The 17,278-nt window shown below is 43.0% G+C and overlaps 1 protein-coding gene and 1 long non-coding RNA gene across 7 annotated transcripts in view; one reads left to right on the forward strand and one right to left on the reverse strand.

Annotated features, from left to right (window-relative positions):
- Positions 1-1,017: 1,017 nt before the first annotated feature.
- LOC135312041 (uncharacterized) lies at positions 1,018-9,013 on the reverse strand. Its single transcript, XR_010371672.1, has 3 exons — positions 8,923-9,013; positions 1,761-1,976; positions 1,018-1,135 (listed from the first exon to the last, which is right to left on the reverse strand). It is a non-coding gene; the product is annotated as an uncharacterized LOC135312041 (long non-coding RNA).
- The window catches only part of MAGI2 (membrane associated guanylate kinase, WW and PDZ domain containing 2), a 764,477-nt gene continuing 755,595 nt past the window's right edge, over positions 8,397-17,278 (forward strand). For 2 of the 6 annotated variants that reach the window (XM_064444078.1, XM_064444093.1), the window contains exon 1: positions 8,398-9,094. In XM_064444078.1, coding sequence (XP_064300148.1) covers positions 8,794-9,094 — 301 coding nt within the window. In that variant the 5' untranslated portion in view covers positions 8,398-8,793. Of the gene's footprint in view, positions 9,095-17,278 lie in introns of all 6 variants that reach the window. The other 4 variants (XM_064444087.1, XM_064444116.1, XM_064444109.1 and 1 more) reach the window with 3 other exon arrangements.

Consider the following 17,278-nt stretch of genomic DNA (forward strand, 5'->3'; position numbering starts at 1 on the left):
GTAACTTCTGTTATATGCTCAGAAAGTGATCTTGGAGCTATGTGATCCCAGCCCATATTACCCATGACACCTGGATCTCTTAGGATGTAATTGCATAGCACAAAGCTCATGGTGATAGTAGGAGTCCTACAAGAAATGCAGGTAGCAGTATCTGCCTAGAAGATCATTCAATCTGAAGGCTAAAGTGAAAACAAGACACATCCCAAATCAATATACATCACAATGACTTGGGGAAGTAATTTGATTCTTTTTAAAGTTCTTTCTGATGACAGTACTTTCCCTCTTCTCCGCTCTATTAAAAAACTCATTTTAAAATCTCAACACACAGTGTTTCTCTCTTTATTTACCTGATGGTATGTTCATGCTTATTGCGCTACCTCTTTATTAACTTTGGGTTGAAAAACAACGGAGTGAAGTACATCATGTTGCAGCAGCAGAACTGTGCATTGGAGGCACCAATTCATACATCATTAGCTGAAGGGGACAAAAGAATAAGTGTTACTCTCTTCAGATACACCTATGACAAGAAAGAACAAGACTTGCAAATAAAGAGTCCTTGTGAGAACAAAAGACCATCATGGTATGAAGGTTATGACAGCTCCAACATTACTTAGGTAGAAGAAAACCAACATGCTTGTCCTTGAATGAAGTATCTCAGTTTAATTAAATAATCTGCAAGAAATTTCCAAAATAATCTAATTACTCATGCAGTGTTTCTTTTTCATGTGTTCCTAACTACACAGACAGTTAGTAAGAACCTTTTTCCCTTTGAATAGTGATAAAAAATTCAACACCTATGCCAGCCTAGCAAGCACAGTATTTCTTTCATTTCCAGATATCGTATAACAAGGCAGTGATAAAGTACAGTATCTTTCCCTCCCAGCACAAGCAAATACGTTTCCAAAGACAAAATCAGAATAATTTGACTTTTGAAACATTTTAAATCTATTTTTATATTCCATGTGTTCAACACAAATCTCTTAACTGAGCACAGTAAGAACTAAATTGTACCTGTCTTCATGAGGGTGGGGCACACTTCTTTCTTCAAGTTCAGTGCCTATCTGAGAGCTTTCCCTGGGATAAGCTGGGATGCTGTGGTCGAGCCTCAAATATTCCTGGAGACTGTGGACTTGACCTACAATTTACAGGAGCAAGAATCTTGAATTGAAATCTTGACTGAATTGTCTGTCTTCAGATCATTAGATTTAGGTCATTGTACCAGGTGAAGCTTCTTTTTTTCTGGAAAAGTCATCCAAGAAGAGACCTTCAGCATCAGTGACCTGGCAATACAGTGCAGTCCTATTCTGTGAGCTACTATTGATGGAAGCACCTGTGCAGAAATGTTCTTATTGAGCCTACTGTACATCCACTAACGTGACTGACCAGGAAGCCATATTCTGAGAGTAACGCCAAAACTGCACAATAACATAATTCAGCCTCCTTGAATACCCTTTTGTTTATCATCCCAATGCCAAAGCAAAGCCCCTCATGTGATTTTAAGCATGCACGCACCAGCTCCAGAACTATATAAACAAAATTGAATAAAACCTTGGTGATGAGTTTTTATGAGGACGCTATGTGTAAGTGAGGAGGCACAAATGCCTTTACGTCACATCATCTGGAGCACACACACACTGGGTGTAGGCCAGAGAGAAGGGGTCATCAGCCTCTAAGTTTACCCTAGTATTGAGGTTTTTGGAGTACTTATATATCACTCTGGAATGAAGCTCTGGTAATTCAAAAACATTTTTGCCACTAACCTCAGTGTGATGATACTTCTACCTAAACATGCATCCATCACTAGATAATCTTTCAACCCAACGAGCTTTTGGAAGCTATCTGAATGTTTCTGCAGTTGTGAAAAGCATCCACAGCAGGCAGTTCAGACTAGCTGGATCCTGGTCCTCAGCAGCCTCTGACCGGGCACGGGATGCCCTGTCCCTCCAGCTGTCACGGGGCAACACAAGTCAGCAACTCTGTTGAATTTAAAAGCTTGGTAAAGCAATGGAAATAAGACGTCATCCTCGCCCAACTAAGTTCTGTAAAGCTTCAGGCTTACTATAGTACAAAAGCTGAGAATTTGGCCAGTTCATTGCTTCAGCATCACTGGCACTGAAGCGCTAAATTGGCTGAGGTGTAAATCTTTCCTACGCAGGTTTGCTCATGCTCAGCCTCTGAGCAGTGACAAGCATTGGGTGAGTTTGTGCAGGTATTATTTTAGAGCCGTTTTTTCTAAACTCCTCACTGCACCATGCTTTAATATTTATGGAAATGTATCTACAAAACATATAACATTTTATAAATTTCCATGGCAATGTCTGTGTGAAAACACACTACTTCTAACTTCAGAAGTATTTGTTAATTTTCATGACAAAAAGTCTTTGCAATCACATTAAGTGCAAGAATTTTGACATGGAAAGGCAATTCCTCTCGAACAGATGAGAGAGATGTGCAAATAAGGTTCTGAATGGACATGCTGTCAACAATTTTACATGGAACATGAACAATACATCCCTAGAATAATATGCTTTCATTTTATCTTTTATAAGTTCATAAAATATTCATCTCCTTTCCCAGCTACACTGTGAGATCAATCTCAGCAGCACTGTTAGTTCATACGAAACGTAAAATGAAACTGATTATAGACATGAAAGAGCAAAGTCTCAGTCTAATCCAAGGGAAATGAAAATGCAACAAGGACAAAAGAATTCAGAGAATAGGTCTTCAGTAGTTTGTTAATCCAAGATATCAAAATGTAAAAGTGATTACTAATTTTTATAGATATTTTAATTGTGAAATGAATCACCAAATACTAAAGATTATAATGGGAAGTGAAGGTACTAGAAAATCAAATTCAGTGAAAGATACAGGCTTATCCACATTATTCAGTGCACTAATAATACCCTAGTGCTATCCAGTGAGGCTTACCAGTGGGTACAGGATAATTTAAACTAGCGAGTGCACAAAACGGTGCCATGGTGGTGACAAAGTTGTCATTCCAAACCCAGGCAGACACCCGGCCACTTAATTTGGTATTTTTTAGAATCCCAGCCACCACAGCCCTGTGTGCTGCGAGGAGCTCAGCAGCAGTAATTCACTGTGTGAGCCTCACTTCTCTTTCCATTCACAGTAACAGATATTTGTAGGTTTGCTATCTTTCTAGTATTAGGCCAAATTTAAAGGGTTATTTTCTGATAGGGTATTCTGTGCAGTTTTGTTTGTCTTACTCTGTCTCCTAGTGCGGGTTTGTACTGGCATGCAATTCAAACTTGCATTTCTGTGGAAAGAGGCCATCATTTGTTTATTTTAATTGCTCTTACCAAATTTATTTTGACAGCCTGTCTCCCAGAACTTTGTCCCTGGGGAAGTTTTTGACCTCTGACAAGTCTATATCTCACCTTAATCAACTCGTGATCAGCTAGCAAGTGCAGCACAGGAAGTATATAATACTGAGGTTTGATAAGAAAAAAAAAGAAAGGAAACTGGAAAAGATCACATTTAAAACGAACACCAATACAGAAATGATCAGGAGAAAACAAAATGTCTCCTGCAATCTTACAAACTCATTGTAGATTATACTACTTAGATGAACTCCTGTCTTTAATTTCTCCTTCACTCCTAAAGGCTGCATTTATTTTTCAGTACAGGCATGGAGACTATTTTCTTCACATCCAGAAGCAATCACATTTGCCCTCTGCAAGAGCTATTGCCACAACAGAAACCCTCTAATGGGTTGAGAAAGCTGAGTATTTCCCATTACTTCCCATTCTAATCAGATACATGTTTTACAAACTCTTGAAATCTACAATTAAATAACAGAGTATTTTGAAGCCCTGATGGCCAAAACTATGGAAGGTTTTGGTCTAAGACTTAAAAAAAAGCCCAAAACTCCTTCTTTGGCTTTGTAGAAAAATAAAACATGTATTTTTTTATCAAAGCTTTTAGAATGTGGAGGACTTGGGAAAAGAGTTTTTAGATAAATAGCCTGAGGTTTTAGCCTTTGTGAAGCAAAAGTTCTCAAAATCTGAAGCCAGAAAATTGAGAAAGATTATATTAGTAATAATACAAGGCTCATACTAGTAGAAGTAGGCTCATAAAAGATGTGAGTGGCAGTAGTAAATATCATAACAAACTTTTGGTGACTATTTGGCTAAATTCGCCACTGAAACAGCTAGGAATATTCAATTTTTTACCAAAGAAAGAAAAGAGTTAGAATATTTTCAGAATCCCAAAGAGAACACTTAAAACTCTCAGCAGAAGACAGTGAAAGCAGCTAAGACACTCCGGAGCTCTCCTGGTGGGAATACTAACTACTGCAATCTTCTCAGGCAACTAAGGGCATAGGCAAAATTTTTGTCAATTTGTATTTAAATATCTGAATGCTGCCCAAGTCCTAGATGAACCTATGTCCTGTGGTGGAGCTAGGTTGTAGTGTCAAGAAGCCTCACAAAGAATAAGGCTGTCAGGTAGTTACATGCTAAATAGAAAACTGTGAGAGAAAAGAGGGATTATACCCATGCTAAAATGGAAAAAATAAGAGACGGCAACATCATATAGTTGGCATCCAGTCACAGAGGAAGCATGCGCCAAAGCAGGAACTTAACATCTTCTGAGTTCAGGTCCAATGTTACAAACACAATTACAAGGTAGAGAACTCCATTCCTGCATAATTAATATTAGGTAATGGATGTATTTTCCCTTTTTCCCCTTTGGCACATGCAATACATAATTTTCTACTTGAGGAATTCACTTATCCAGAAACGTTGCATACTGAAAATACAGACAGAATTCAGTTATTTTTTACTGAATCTGTAGCGCTACAGTAGGAAGGCTTACTTTCCAGCTACAACATACATTTATTTACTGAAGTCTCACACTTCAGCTTACTCATTGCTCAACTTTACTCCCAAAAGTACAGTGACTTACTGGTTCCTGTGTACCAGATTTAAAGGAATAATAAAAGGCATTCGTGTTGTATTTGGTGAACGTGTTTCATTATGTGCTGTTTTTACTTTTACCTATAGGAAATCCCTTGTGTTAGATACCCTTACATTCACACTCAGGACCAATTCATGCCCTTCTGGGATGAAACCCAACAGATGGGACTGACAGAAAGATCTTGGCAAGTCACAGTCTTTTTGATGCTCTTCAGGGACCAGGCAGAAAGTCTGCAAACTTGCCCCCTCAGCTACACGCTAGGACACTTGCTGTCAGTGACAAAGATAATCTTGTTTTACAGCTACTCCTCTATCACCATAAATATGAAACAAAGTTATCTGAAAGAGTATAGCTGCTGCAACAGAACCTTATATGAGGTTCAATTTCCTTACAATATATTTTCATATAGAAGATCAAAGCAAACTATGCATTTCCATCAGTGTCCTTACTGCCCCAAACCTTGAGAACATAAACCAGTGATGGTATGATGGCAAGACTTCATCTATACACAGTCAACCCCAAACTCTAAAATCATATCCCCACTACAAGATAATGCTGCAGAGAAATACCACATCCCTCCATCACCCTTCAATTGCCATACCCTTCACTCTATCCTCATCCTAACAGGTATGACCTACCATTCCACTCACCCTTTGTTCGGTGTCTCTAAACCTGAAAGCTGCCATCCTTTCCTGGTATGAAGAACAACTAACACGCAGCTCTGTTTTGGGAAAACTGTTAAGGCTCCTTCCATACACTCCCAGCTCTCTGCCAAACCACGGATGCCTGCGCTGGGGTCTAGCTCCTGCTGCTGCTCCCCTTCAGAAGGCAAAGGTAACACAACCATAATTGATCTCCCTCTGGACCACCACCTCCATCAGCTCTACATGGTAGTATTTTAGATGAACACAACTATCCAAAATATTTAGAAATGAAGAGTTCCTTCGGCTGACTTTTCCACAACATGTGTTAAATCAGAAACACTCTGACTTGCAGGCCTTTTAGTATGGGAGTTTGTGCCACAAATTATTTAGCAAGGAATCCACCTAGTGTTAATGTCATCTACCTTAAACTGGTAATGGGCACTTACAAAATTGTGATCAACAAATTATGGGAGATGCTTAAGAAATAGGAAAATAGCACCCACAGGATTCACTTCCCCCATCTACTAGGGATATTTCAAATATTAATGACACATATTTCCTAACATATTCTTAAAGCTATGTTTTTGGCAGATGCCCTCGTGTTCTGCATATATTGTGGTGAACATGAAGTTATTTAGAAATTTACTTTTAATTATCAGACAAATCAACAACTGCAATAATATACTAGCAGAATGACTATAAACTCTAAATAAAGAAATGGCGACCACTTTAGTAGAGCAGAGGACTCAGCAAAGAAGTGACTATGGAAACATTTGGGAAACTGAAGGATACCAGGAAGTTATGTCTTGTAATTCCTATTTTTAGCCATTTGCTTCCTACCTCATTTTTAACCTGAAAAGCAAGACAAACAGCAAGGGCAGGGCTACAGAGAGAAACAAACCTACTGACTCTCTTCCTCTCTTTCCAAGTGTCTTAGCCCACTTCTGTCCAGACCAGAGGCCCTGCTTCTAGTGGCAGCAGAACACTCCTGACGGTCTTTGGAAAAGGAGACCATTACTGTACTCCTTTCCCACCAGTGAAAACCTCTTAGTACCTTCCAGTTCCCCTCCCATCTTCAGCTCTCTGTGCTTACGGATCTCTTATTTCTAGTTTTGTGGGCTCATTTTATTTTTTATTCTTTAATCCCACTTTTGTGAAGCCCCTCACATACAGAGCTTTGCACCACTGGCCAGGCCCACACCGCAAAGCAGGTGAAATGACTTGCAGGATACAGACTTTAGTAATTTCTCATTGCTTTCCTCCCCCCTGCATGTGCCCCTTCCACCTCTGACTGCACGAGGACGTTAAACAAGTAATTCTTGGATAACTTGAACTGAAGAGCCCTGGTTTCCCACAGACTTATACTGAGGCTGATAATGAGCTGTAATTGAAACTTTTCTCATTACCAAGACATTTATACGGTCTCTCAACCACGTGAATCACTGTTTAATAAGAGGCAAGTTCATGTTACAGCCTTTGGGACATTTACAGGATCCCTCAGCCCTACCCAGCTGCCTATGTTCATGAAATAACTTAATTATATTTGAGATAGATTTGGGCGAAACTGCCCAACAGCTTCAAAAGTTACTGGAGAAGTAAAGGAGACACAGCCAAGCATGATCGCATAAGGGCCTGTTTCCATAGGAACCTGGAGGGAAAACAGCAATACAATTTGTGAAAAATTTCATTGCAGAGTCACTTTATTGCAATTTTAAAAATATCTGACCAGCTTTAAATCATGTGCTGTAACACACGCTGCATTTCTCTCACCTTCCCCCATTCAGTACCCTGTCTGCAGACCCTCGCCTTCATGTACCCTGCACTCCTGTATCCTGCAGGCACAAAAACTACACTTCTTGAAAGTCAGGAGGTTGCTCTGTCTGCATTTTGTCAATCTCCCCTTCAGATGGAAACTGTTTTTTTAGGCAAAGCAAGCTTCTCAGAGACATGCCAACTGCTACACACCACTGCTCGCACACGTGTTAGGCATATGACAGAACTAATTAAGGGGAGAGCCCCCAGGAGGAGTGCATTACATATCACCTGCTGAACAAAATGCATCCCAGCGATTGGGCAGACCATCGCTCTGGAGGGTGGAAATGTCAGTCTTTGGCCACTAAGGCCATTTGGAGTTTAAGGCCAAGGACCAGATGGCCACCGGAGGGGGGGTGGTGAACATCTGGCGGGCAATGGTAAGTAGACTTTATAGAAAAAAACTGCCACCGTTCCCTTCGTGATAACCTCTCCAGGTGTCACACCCATCTGAGCGATTAGCTCCCGTCTCCCGCGGCCACTGTAACCAGCGTGAAAGGGTGCCCACGTACAAGCCAGTGGGTGTGAGACCTCCGAACGGAGGGAAACCACTCGGCCAACGTTCCCGACGCCGAGATCCCCGAAGCAGAAGGGGTTCTTCCGCCGTTCCGGCCCCAGCTGGGATCCCGCGACCGGCACAGGACACGGCACCCCCGCCTCCCCCTCTCGCTGCCCCCGGCCCCCGCGGCGCACCGGCCCGCCGCCGCGCGCTCCGGGGGCGGCCGCTCGCCCCGCCGCGGCGGCACGGCGGGGGCTCAGGCCGCCCCGCCGGAGCGGCGGGAGGGCGGGCCGGGAGGCGCCCGAGGCCGCCGGGGAGGCAGCGAGGGGCGGCCGCGCTGGGGCCCGCCGCGCCATCTTGCCCCCGGGCGTCCCCTCCCGCCGGGGCCGCGGCCGGGGGTCGCCGTTCTCCCCGCCGGGTGCCTCCCCCCGCCCGGGCCGCTCTCCGCCTGCTGCCGGCCGTGCCAGGCAGCCTCTCTCTCGGCCTTCACTACCGGGTCAGGCGAGGCGGGAGCGGCGAGGCAGCGCCCGCCTCGCTCCGCCACCGCCACCCCTCCTCCTCCTCCTCCGCCTCCTCCCCTCGCCGCGGCCGTCCCCTCCCTCCTCCCTCCCCGCTGCCAGTTTCTCTACAACTAGTACATCCCCACACAGGCAGGGTCCCGGCCGCCGCGGCTGCCATGGATATCAGCTAAAGCCGGACGGAGAGGGCAGCGAGGCGCTCCCCGACCCAGCTCCCCAGCCCCGCGGGGCCGCCGCGCCCTCCCTCCCGCCGGCCGGCAGCAGCGGCGGCCGCTCCCCGCCCGCCCCGAGCCTGCCCCGGAGGAGCCCGGCTGCCCCGGGGAGCGGGGCGGGAAGGAGCACGGAACACAGGGCGGGAGTCGGGCAGAGCATCCCCACGGCAATGTCCAAGGGCTTGAAGAAGAAAAGCCACTGGACGAGCAGGGTCCACGAGATCGTGATCGTGAGGAACCCGGAGGGGCAGCTGGGCTTCGAGCTGAAGGGGGGCGCCGAGAACGGGCAGTTCCCCTACCTGGGGGAGGTGAAGCCCGGCAAGGTGGCCTATGAGGGCGGCAGCAAGTTAGTGCCGGAGGAGCTGCTGCTGGAGGTGAACGAGACCCCCGTGGCCGGGCTCACCATCAGGGATGTGCTGGCCGTGATCAAGCACTGCAAGGACCCCATCCGCCTCAAGTGCGTCAAGCAAGGTAAGGCGGGGACGGCCGCCCCGGCCGCCGGGGCAGGTCTGGGGGGACCGGGGTGGGGGGGGGAAGCAACTTTGTTGCTGCAGTTTGACTTTCCCCCTCCCCGCCGGAGCCGCCCCCTCCCCGCCGGCGGGGGGAGGACGCGAGCGGCGCTGCGCGGTGCCCGCAGCCGGGCGAATTAAATGTGCGTCAGTGACAGCGCTTCGCCATGCCGCGGGGCGGGGGGACGGGGGGGCGGCAGCGCCGCCGGGCAGCACCCCCGGGCGGCCCCCTCGGGCGGTACCCCCGAGCAGGACCCCCGGCACCCTCACCCGCCGCCCCTCCGGCGGCTGCTGCGGGGCCGGGGGGGCGGGCGGGTAGCGCTGCGGAGCGGGGCTTGCCCTTGGCCTGTGGGCAGGGGCTCCCCGCGGCGCGCCGGGTCCCTGCTGGCATTAAGGGCGGCTTTAGCATCTCTTAAGTGTCATTAGCGGAAAAGTCATTCATTTGATCCCCGGTGAAAACGATCGCCTCATCCTGGGGAACGGGCAGCTCGGAAAAAGTGGGAGGGCGAGGCAGAAAGAAACTTTGGGAGAGAACGGTTGGCTTCTGCCTCTCCTCTGTTTCTCATATTTATTTTTGAAGTACTGTAATAGGTTAATGCATTTCCAGGGAAGTCAATAGAGAAGAGACGCCACAGATGCTGTTTACATGTTTGTTTCTGTCCTCTTTAAACTATGCTGAGTTGGGCTAACTGCAGCTGAACGCGCGTAAGGACATTTCAGCTACCCCAGCAGCATTTCTGGAGCACAGGAGCTGTGAGCTGCTCTGGGAACCGACTCTGTAGGTGCTCCTTGGACGTGGCTGGGGCAGCGGCTCTACGCGTGTTGCCGAAGTTCGCGTTTCAGCCGGCAGCAAGCTCAGCCGCTGAGAACGTGGGCATTTCTGCAGTGGGAAGGCTTTAGATGCCGTGCATCAGAGATGCTTGTGCTCTGTAACTATAGCCAGTGGCCTTTGCTCAGAGGACATACAGGAGAGTTCCTCTGACATTTGGTATAATTTTGTAATTTATGTCATAGAATAGTTTGGGTTGGAAGGGACCTTAAAGATCATCTAATTCCAGCCCCCTGCCATGGCCGGGACCCCTTCCTCTATACCACGTTGTTCAAAGCCCCTTCCGACCTGGCCTTGAACACTTCCTTGTTGGAATTGGCAGTTTATTGTTTAAAGTGGCATTTGTGATACTTCTGAATGCTTGAAAGATACACCAATTATAAGTTTATCCAAACACAGAGAATCAGTAGAAGGAATTTGACTTTTCATTCAGGCCTTCAGAATGAACTCTATGATATATTCAGTTATCTGCATAAGGTCAAACTTCTAAATAAAGATGATCTGGGATTTTTCTATTTGTCCTTTTGGGTAAGTTGTGCAGTATGTTGTAGATCATATCTTGATGGTCAGGCAATGCAGGGAGACACAATAGTTTATATAAGAAGTGAAGACGAGAAAGGAGTATAATGGATTCTGTCTTGCAGCAGAACGTCATCTCTCCAGGACTCCTGGAACTCACTCTCTCCTGAACTCCAGGAAACCTGCTCTGTAGCTTTCTCTTTCTATTAATAATTTTAGTGTGAGTGGTCTTACTGTGACAGGATTCAAAAAGAAGCAGCAGTGGAAGTGTCAAGAAGACGAGGGCACATTGCCTGTTAAGTTATTTAAATTCTTACTTTTTTCTTTGCAGAAGTCCTATAGATGATTTACAGTAATGCCAATTTAAGGTTATGTTCATTTACTATGTGAAACAGTCTCTGTCCCACCTCTTCACTGTTTTTCTAACATTTCTCTTTAAGTCAAAGCAATCACCAGTGATTCATTAATGTGTGCACCCTTAATAAAGATATCTGTCATACATGAATTAGGGACATTAGTCAGGCATTTATTCTGTGGATTACTGCAAGTTTCTTGAATGAGACATAGAGGAAGAATTCTAAATTCCGCCTAGTTTTTATATTTATCTCTCTGAGTAGTTTAACTTCAGTATGCTAGCACACTACATTTTTGATAGGAGTCTTCAAAGTGCTGGCCAGATGACTGCGTGTTTGGAAATGACAGTTCTGCATATATTCTTGGACTGAGAAAGACTTCCTGGCTGGAATGATCTTTCTTGTGCTCCAGCATCCTTTACCTCGCCAAAGGGAGAGGCCTTCTGGATCCAACTTCCTATTTTTTAAAAAAAAAAGGTCAATGGTTTGTGTATTTTACCACCTGACTCCTCTTTCAGCATAATTCAGACAAATCTCTGCACCCCTTCGTTACAAAGCACAGACAGCAGACATCTACGTTACTCACAGTAACAAATTACTATTCCCTAACAGTACCTTGCAGTAGTGTGTAGGAGAGAAAAAGCTGGGCAATAAAATCTTTATATGTTTTTGTAACTTTTGTTCTCCTTTTAGTTATAAAACACCTTTAGCGTGCTGGAACAAGGTTAATGACTCCATTATCATTGTTTCCGCATAATTTATCAATGATATCTCTGTAAATTAGACTAGCATGACCTTGAATGCACCATGTGACTGTAGCTGCTTCAGTGCTGCCTAGGAATGAAGTTGGAGAGAGAAATGTGGAGGTAGGGCATGGCTATTTATAATGTGATGCTTAAGAGACTGTATTTCTCTTGTTTGAAAGTTTTGATAATTCAGCAGTGAAAATTCACTTGTAGATGAAATCAGGGAATGGCTAATTCAGTTTACATGAATTAGCTGTTTTGAAGTATGGAAAATAAAAGTGCTTTCATGGTTTTTCATTGTGTTGTGTTTAATGAAACACCCCCTTCGTCAAAATAATGACATACATCTTTTATCACATTACGAGATGAAATACTTCTTTAAAACAAGTCTGATGGAATATTGCTGTTTTACGTGAGCTGAGCATTTCGAACTGAAAATATTAACTTAGAAATAACAATCCTATAATGTAGGAGTTGCTGCATATCATCAGGAGGAGTAAACAGCATGAGAAACTAATTAGCACGTCCATGATATGATCTGACACAGGACTCTCCTAAGTATGACACCCAGTAAATAAGGTTTTAATGCAGGAAATTATTGCCTCGTTTTGCATGGGGAGAAAAGATTGTAAGAACCATTATTACTATTTATTATTATTATTATGTAATCCTAATTGTAAGACTTCACAGAGAAGTACTCCCTGGAGACTATTTCCTGTTTGGGTTTCTTTGTTAGGTTTTTTTTGCGAGCCACTTATTATTCTACCGTTGGCAGAATCACAGAGATTCTCTTAAAACACATGGGGTGAAATCTTGGCCCAGATGAAGTCAATGGCAAAGCTGTCCTTGGCACCAAATGAAGAAGACAGGATTTCCTCTGTGAAGTCCTGTGTTTTTTTGAATATATACCCTTTCAGTAGGATAATTTTGTACTGCAATCAAATTAGCCAGGCATATTTGCAAATGTTATGCATTCTGACCTTCTACTCACTCTGGTGAAGAGAAGAGCCTTGCTGTTTCTCAAAGAAACACTTCTGAATTTCAAATGTCATTGTTTTTACATGCAGAACAATTTAGATTAAGTATTATCTTCTTCCCACAGATGCACAGATGCGTAGTTGTAAAAGTAGCAATGCGTTAAGGGAAGGCATCCTAATTTGGATAGTAATCACATGAGGAAGAGTCATGTGAGGAACAAGGTTGTCTCTAGCTCCCTCTCTGTTCATCACTGCTGTCTCAGGTCCACAGTATTTTTTTCCAGTAATTCCCATCAGTAGGCGACAAAGGTCCATGATGTGCACAGACTCCAATTACAGCTTTGGTTTTAGTTTGAAGAGTTGTAGGAACAGCCCACTCAGTTGTACTGCATAAACCATGATCTTTATTCCTTGCATAGAGTTATAAACTTTCACAGATGCCCTCAGCAGAATCCCAACGAACGGTCTGAAAACATGGATTTCAGAACTCAGGAACATTGCAGCAGATTTTGTCCTGGAGCTGCTGCCTGACACACCTCTTCCTCAAGGAAAATGGTTTGGACATACTACTAAGTAACCAGGTGATCTGAATAACCGACCAATTTAGTGTTAGAAGTATTTAGTTGTATGACCACATGAAACTAGTTGTTGAACTGAATACCACTGATACTTTCTATTGACACTTTCTAATGTCTCTGATTTGACTCTAAATCGTCAGATTTCAAGCTTCAACTCATAATGCTTTAGCTCGTTATGCAAAAAGGCATTTAGTACCTATAATGTAAGCACGGACTTAAAACCAGTTATACTTTCTCAGTCTAACCAATTACTAAGAAGTAATTATACCCTAAAATATTTTGCTGACTATAGATGGGCTTGGGCATATTTGGAAGTGCTTTCCCTGTCAGGAGAAGATTTGGACCCTCTTTGGGATGGAATCAAGAGTTGCTGTGTTTGGGCAGACTGCAGGTCCACATCTTCCACACCCTAGTTCTGGCAGTGGTGACAACGGTTTCCCAGTGAAGAGTAAAGGGACAGGGCAATACTGTCCCAGCACCCAGTGATTTGTGGCTCAGGGATTAATAGCCTTGTAGTGGGTTTGGAGTTTTTTTGTTTCTTTGTTTTGTTTTTGGTGTTGGGTTTTTTTTTTGTTCATGAGTTCGTCCGTAATTTTGCAATTAAAACCTGGCTTGCAGTTTACTTTTTTTTTCTTTTAAAAGTCTGTGACAAGGCTTTCGACAGAGAAGTACAGGAATGTTTTGGTTTTCCAAATTTTTACTCTGCACAAATGTTACGGTTTTCCTAGACTTCTTCATACACATTTTCCTATGTATAGTTATGTTTCTAATAAATTTCTTTGGTTATTTAAATTAATAATTCTTCTCTACGTTCATTAAAATACACTGTGCATACAGATTGTCTTTCTGTGTTTTTCTTCCTGGGTATCGATATATACTGTCTTCCAATATGTGAATGTTGGATAAAATTTTCTTCACTAATACAAAGAACAATATTTTACAATAGAAAGCTGCATGGTTTTCCCAAATAATAAAAAAAATTCACAAGCGTATTGCAAAAACCAAACGCAAAGAACTATGAAAACCTGCATGGTTGCACTTCTGGTATATAATGCAGAGATATTCTTTGAAAATAAACAGTACTTCAGATCTACTCCGTTTTAGTAACTTGTGCTCCTTAGGATTTTACTAACTCTGGAAATTAAATTCAGAGTTTTCTTTTTACCATTACTTTATGTCATTCTTATGCTTGTCCATCTTAATTTAAAGACCATTGAAGCTGACTTCTGACTCATGTAGCCGGTGATTTATTCTTCAGCTCCTCCAGAAAGATAGTGATGTTTCATGTCAGGAACTCTGTGAGTTCACTGGCAGTAGAATTATATTAATCAGTCCTTTTCCTTCTCTGAGAATTACAAATATGTCATTAAAGGATGGGGCCATGACTTTGTTAGTGCATCATTTCCTTGAAGAAATGAAATAATTGAGAGTGCTCTGCTTAGTTCTGTTGAGTGACATATGGTGAAGTTAATCTCACACTAACACTTGTCCATCTGTTGATACTGTTGACATCAAAGGAGAGTACTGGTATGAGGGGCTAAAACTACATCTGACTTACTTTATTCATCGTATAACCTTACCTGCATTAATTCAACATTTCATGAAAGATATGGATTCTGAGCTTTTGCTTTGGTGTTTGTGGTATTCACCTTGCTCCTTATAGATGAGGAGCTCCTTTCATGACATGAAAGAGTCGATAAATTATTCATCTACATTTTTTGTATACAAGAAGAAGTGGTTTATATATGGAAAAAGTGCTCCTTCAGAAGGAATTTATGTGAGGAGGTGGTCATAACTGCGATTTAGACAGGGTGTTGGGAAGTGCTGCAGTAGTTGTAGAAACAGATGTTTCTTGTTCTTCTCTTCCTCATAGAGCTATAACAAAAAAAAATGGAAACTTTTTTTTTGCTGGAGAGCATCAAGACAAAGGTTGAAGAGCATAGTGCTATTGCTTGACTGTGTTAACATTCTGGAAGTAATTTTTTTCTTCTGTACATACAGTAAGTGTTTATATGAGTATACATATACATCTGTACATATTTTTTTGAGAGCTACAGGTAGTACTTTTTATCTGTACGTTGAGAATGTGTAAGACAGTGTAGTATTGCAGCACAATAACATATAATGGTATTTATGGGCTACAGTACTGATCTAGAATGTTTTTCATACAAGTTGTGATGCATATATATATATGATAGTTACAATGAACCTGTTCACTCTGGTGGCGAAGCAACGTGCAGTATAGCACAGTATTCTGCAGTAGGAAATAAAATCATCATAAACTTTGGAATAAGATTGACTAGGTGCCGGCCCTAGCAGGTGCAGTCTATAGTGCAGAGTTTGAAGGTATTGATTTCAGCAGCAAAGTGCCTATCTTTGGTTTTGTTGCTGAATGTCATTGCAATGCTGGCCTTAACTGAATTTTCTAAAATCACAGGGTCTGTGATCTCAACAGTATCTCTTCAGCACACCTAACTTATTACGAATCAGTTTCCTTTCAACCTCATGGAAATCTACTCAGTAAGAAGGTGTAATAGTCTTGCTGGCAATTTGTATGGCTTTTTCACTGTAGGTTGTAGCTACCGCAGTGGAAAGTGGAATAGCAGACAGAAGCAAGAGAAAAGCAAGAGAGCAAAGGGCATTAACAAAAAGGAACTTTATCTAGCATTCCTAAACTGGACAAAAATTCTCACTAGTAATTGATAATCTCTAAAACAGTGCTTATGGTTTGAATGTTGTTTTAACATCAGCCTAAAAAGCCCCGTTTATTCAAACCTCCTATCCATAATTTGGACTCTCCACTAGAATCTTAGTTGACAGAAGGCTCTTGTTTGTTTATATCTGCCATTTATTTACCCTTTTTACAGTGTGTAAATGAAACACAAATGCAATATTTCTGAACTCTCAGCACATGCAGATTGCTAGGATACAGGCAGCTTAATCAAAAGGTATGTTGCTGCAAACACAGCACTTCCAGGTGTCTCTTCATTCATATATTGGTTATGATTAGTAATATATGAATAATGCTGTTTCACTCTGCTTATCAGCTTCACATGTTTCTCCTGGATGTCTTCAATTATTTCCACAATGCATGTACTCAGGATGAAGGAAAGTAAGCAAGGAACAAAATGCAGAAAGTAAAATGTGAGAGAGAAGGTCTCAGGAAAAAAAAATTCAGAGGTTACTAAACTGAAATACTACTGCTTTTAGAAATCACATGCTCTGTCATATTCAAGAGAGGCTGTACAGCCCTGAGGAGATTCTCAAGCACAGGGAAAATCAGCACAGGAAACGTGCATTTCCTAGGTCTGTCTTAGTTCCTCAAAATATGTTGAAATCTCATGCTGGGCTAAAGCTGTCCCTCTAAAATACTCACAATTGACTCATTCCAATGAAAAAATTGTATTCCTTCTTCTTAAGCTGACATCATGAGCTGGTCTTAATGTGTCTGTATTTCTGTCCCAAGTTCTCACCAAAGTAGGGTGAAACAATGGTTCCCCTGAGAAATGGGGGAGAAACCCGTATTTGTGTTGGGTGACACATACTTGTGTCGGATGATTTTTGTATGTGTGTGACAGTCCTACAAGAATGGAGATTTACCAGGTACTGTTCAGTTGCCATCATGCCAGAACTGCATGCCAGGCCCCTTGCTGAGGCGTCACCTTGACCTCCCTGGCTCACTTTCTGCATCCTCCCTCTCTGGTACCAAAATGGTTGTGGTGTCATTGACCTTCAGAAGTAGTGCTGGCCCACAAACACGAAGTAACTTCTGCGCCTTTCTTTTCAGACTTCTGACCTTGGGAAGCAAGGGTTACAGTTCAGGTGCTCAAGACCATGTGAAAATGGAAGAAGAAACCAAGCATGCATGTGCTTTACGGTTTGCAGACAAAGCAGAGTGGCTATGTCCACGGCCAGAAAAAATCCATAGGTAAAATAATGCCTCATTACATTTCTAGATCGTATGTTTCTGAGTCTATTGAATTATTCTTGTTTCAGATCAGTGTTCTTTAAGGCGTTCCCTCCATATACCTTTTCTTTCTTACAAACCGGGGAGCCTTACCACCAGTAAAGTCCTTCATTACTGCCTGCTCCCACAGCTTTTCTGCTACAGAAGCATCTTTGTTCAGGACATCCTGTGTCCCTG

The sequence above is a fragment of the Phalacrocorax carbo genome, chromosome 1, assembly GCF_963921805.1.
Source record: "Phalacrocorax carbo chromosome 1, bPhaCar2.1, whole genome shotgun sequence".
NCBI lineage: Eukaryota > Metazoa > Chordata > Aves > Suliformes > Phalacrocoracidae > Phalacrocorax > Phalacrocorax carbo.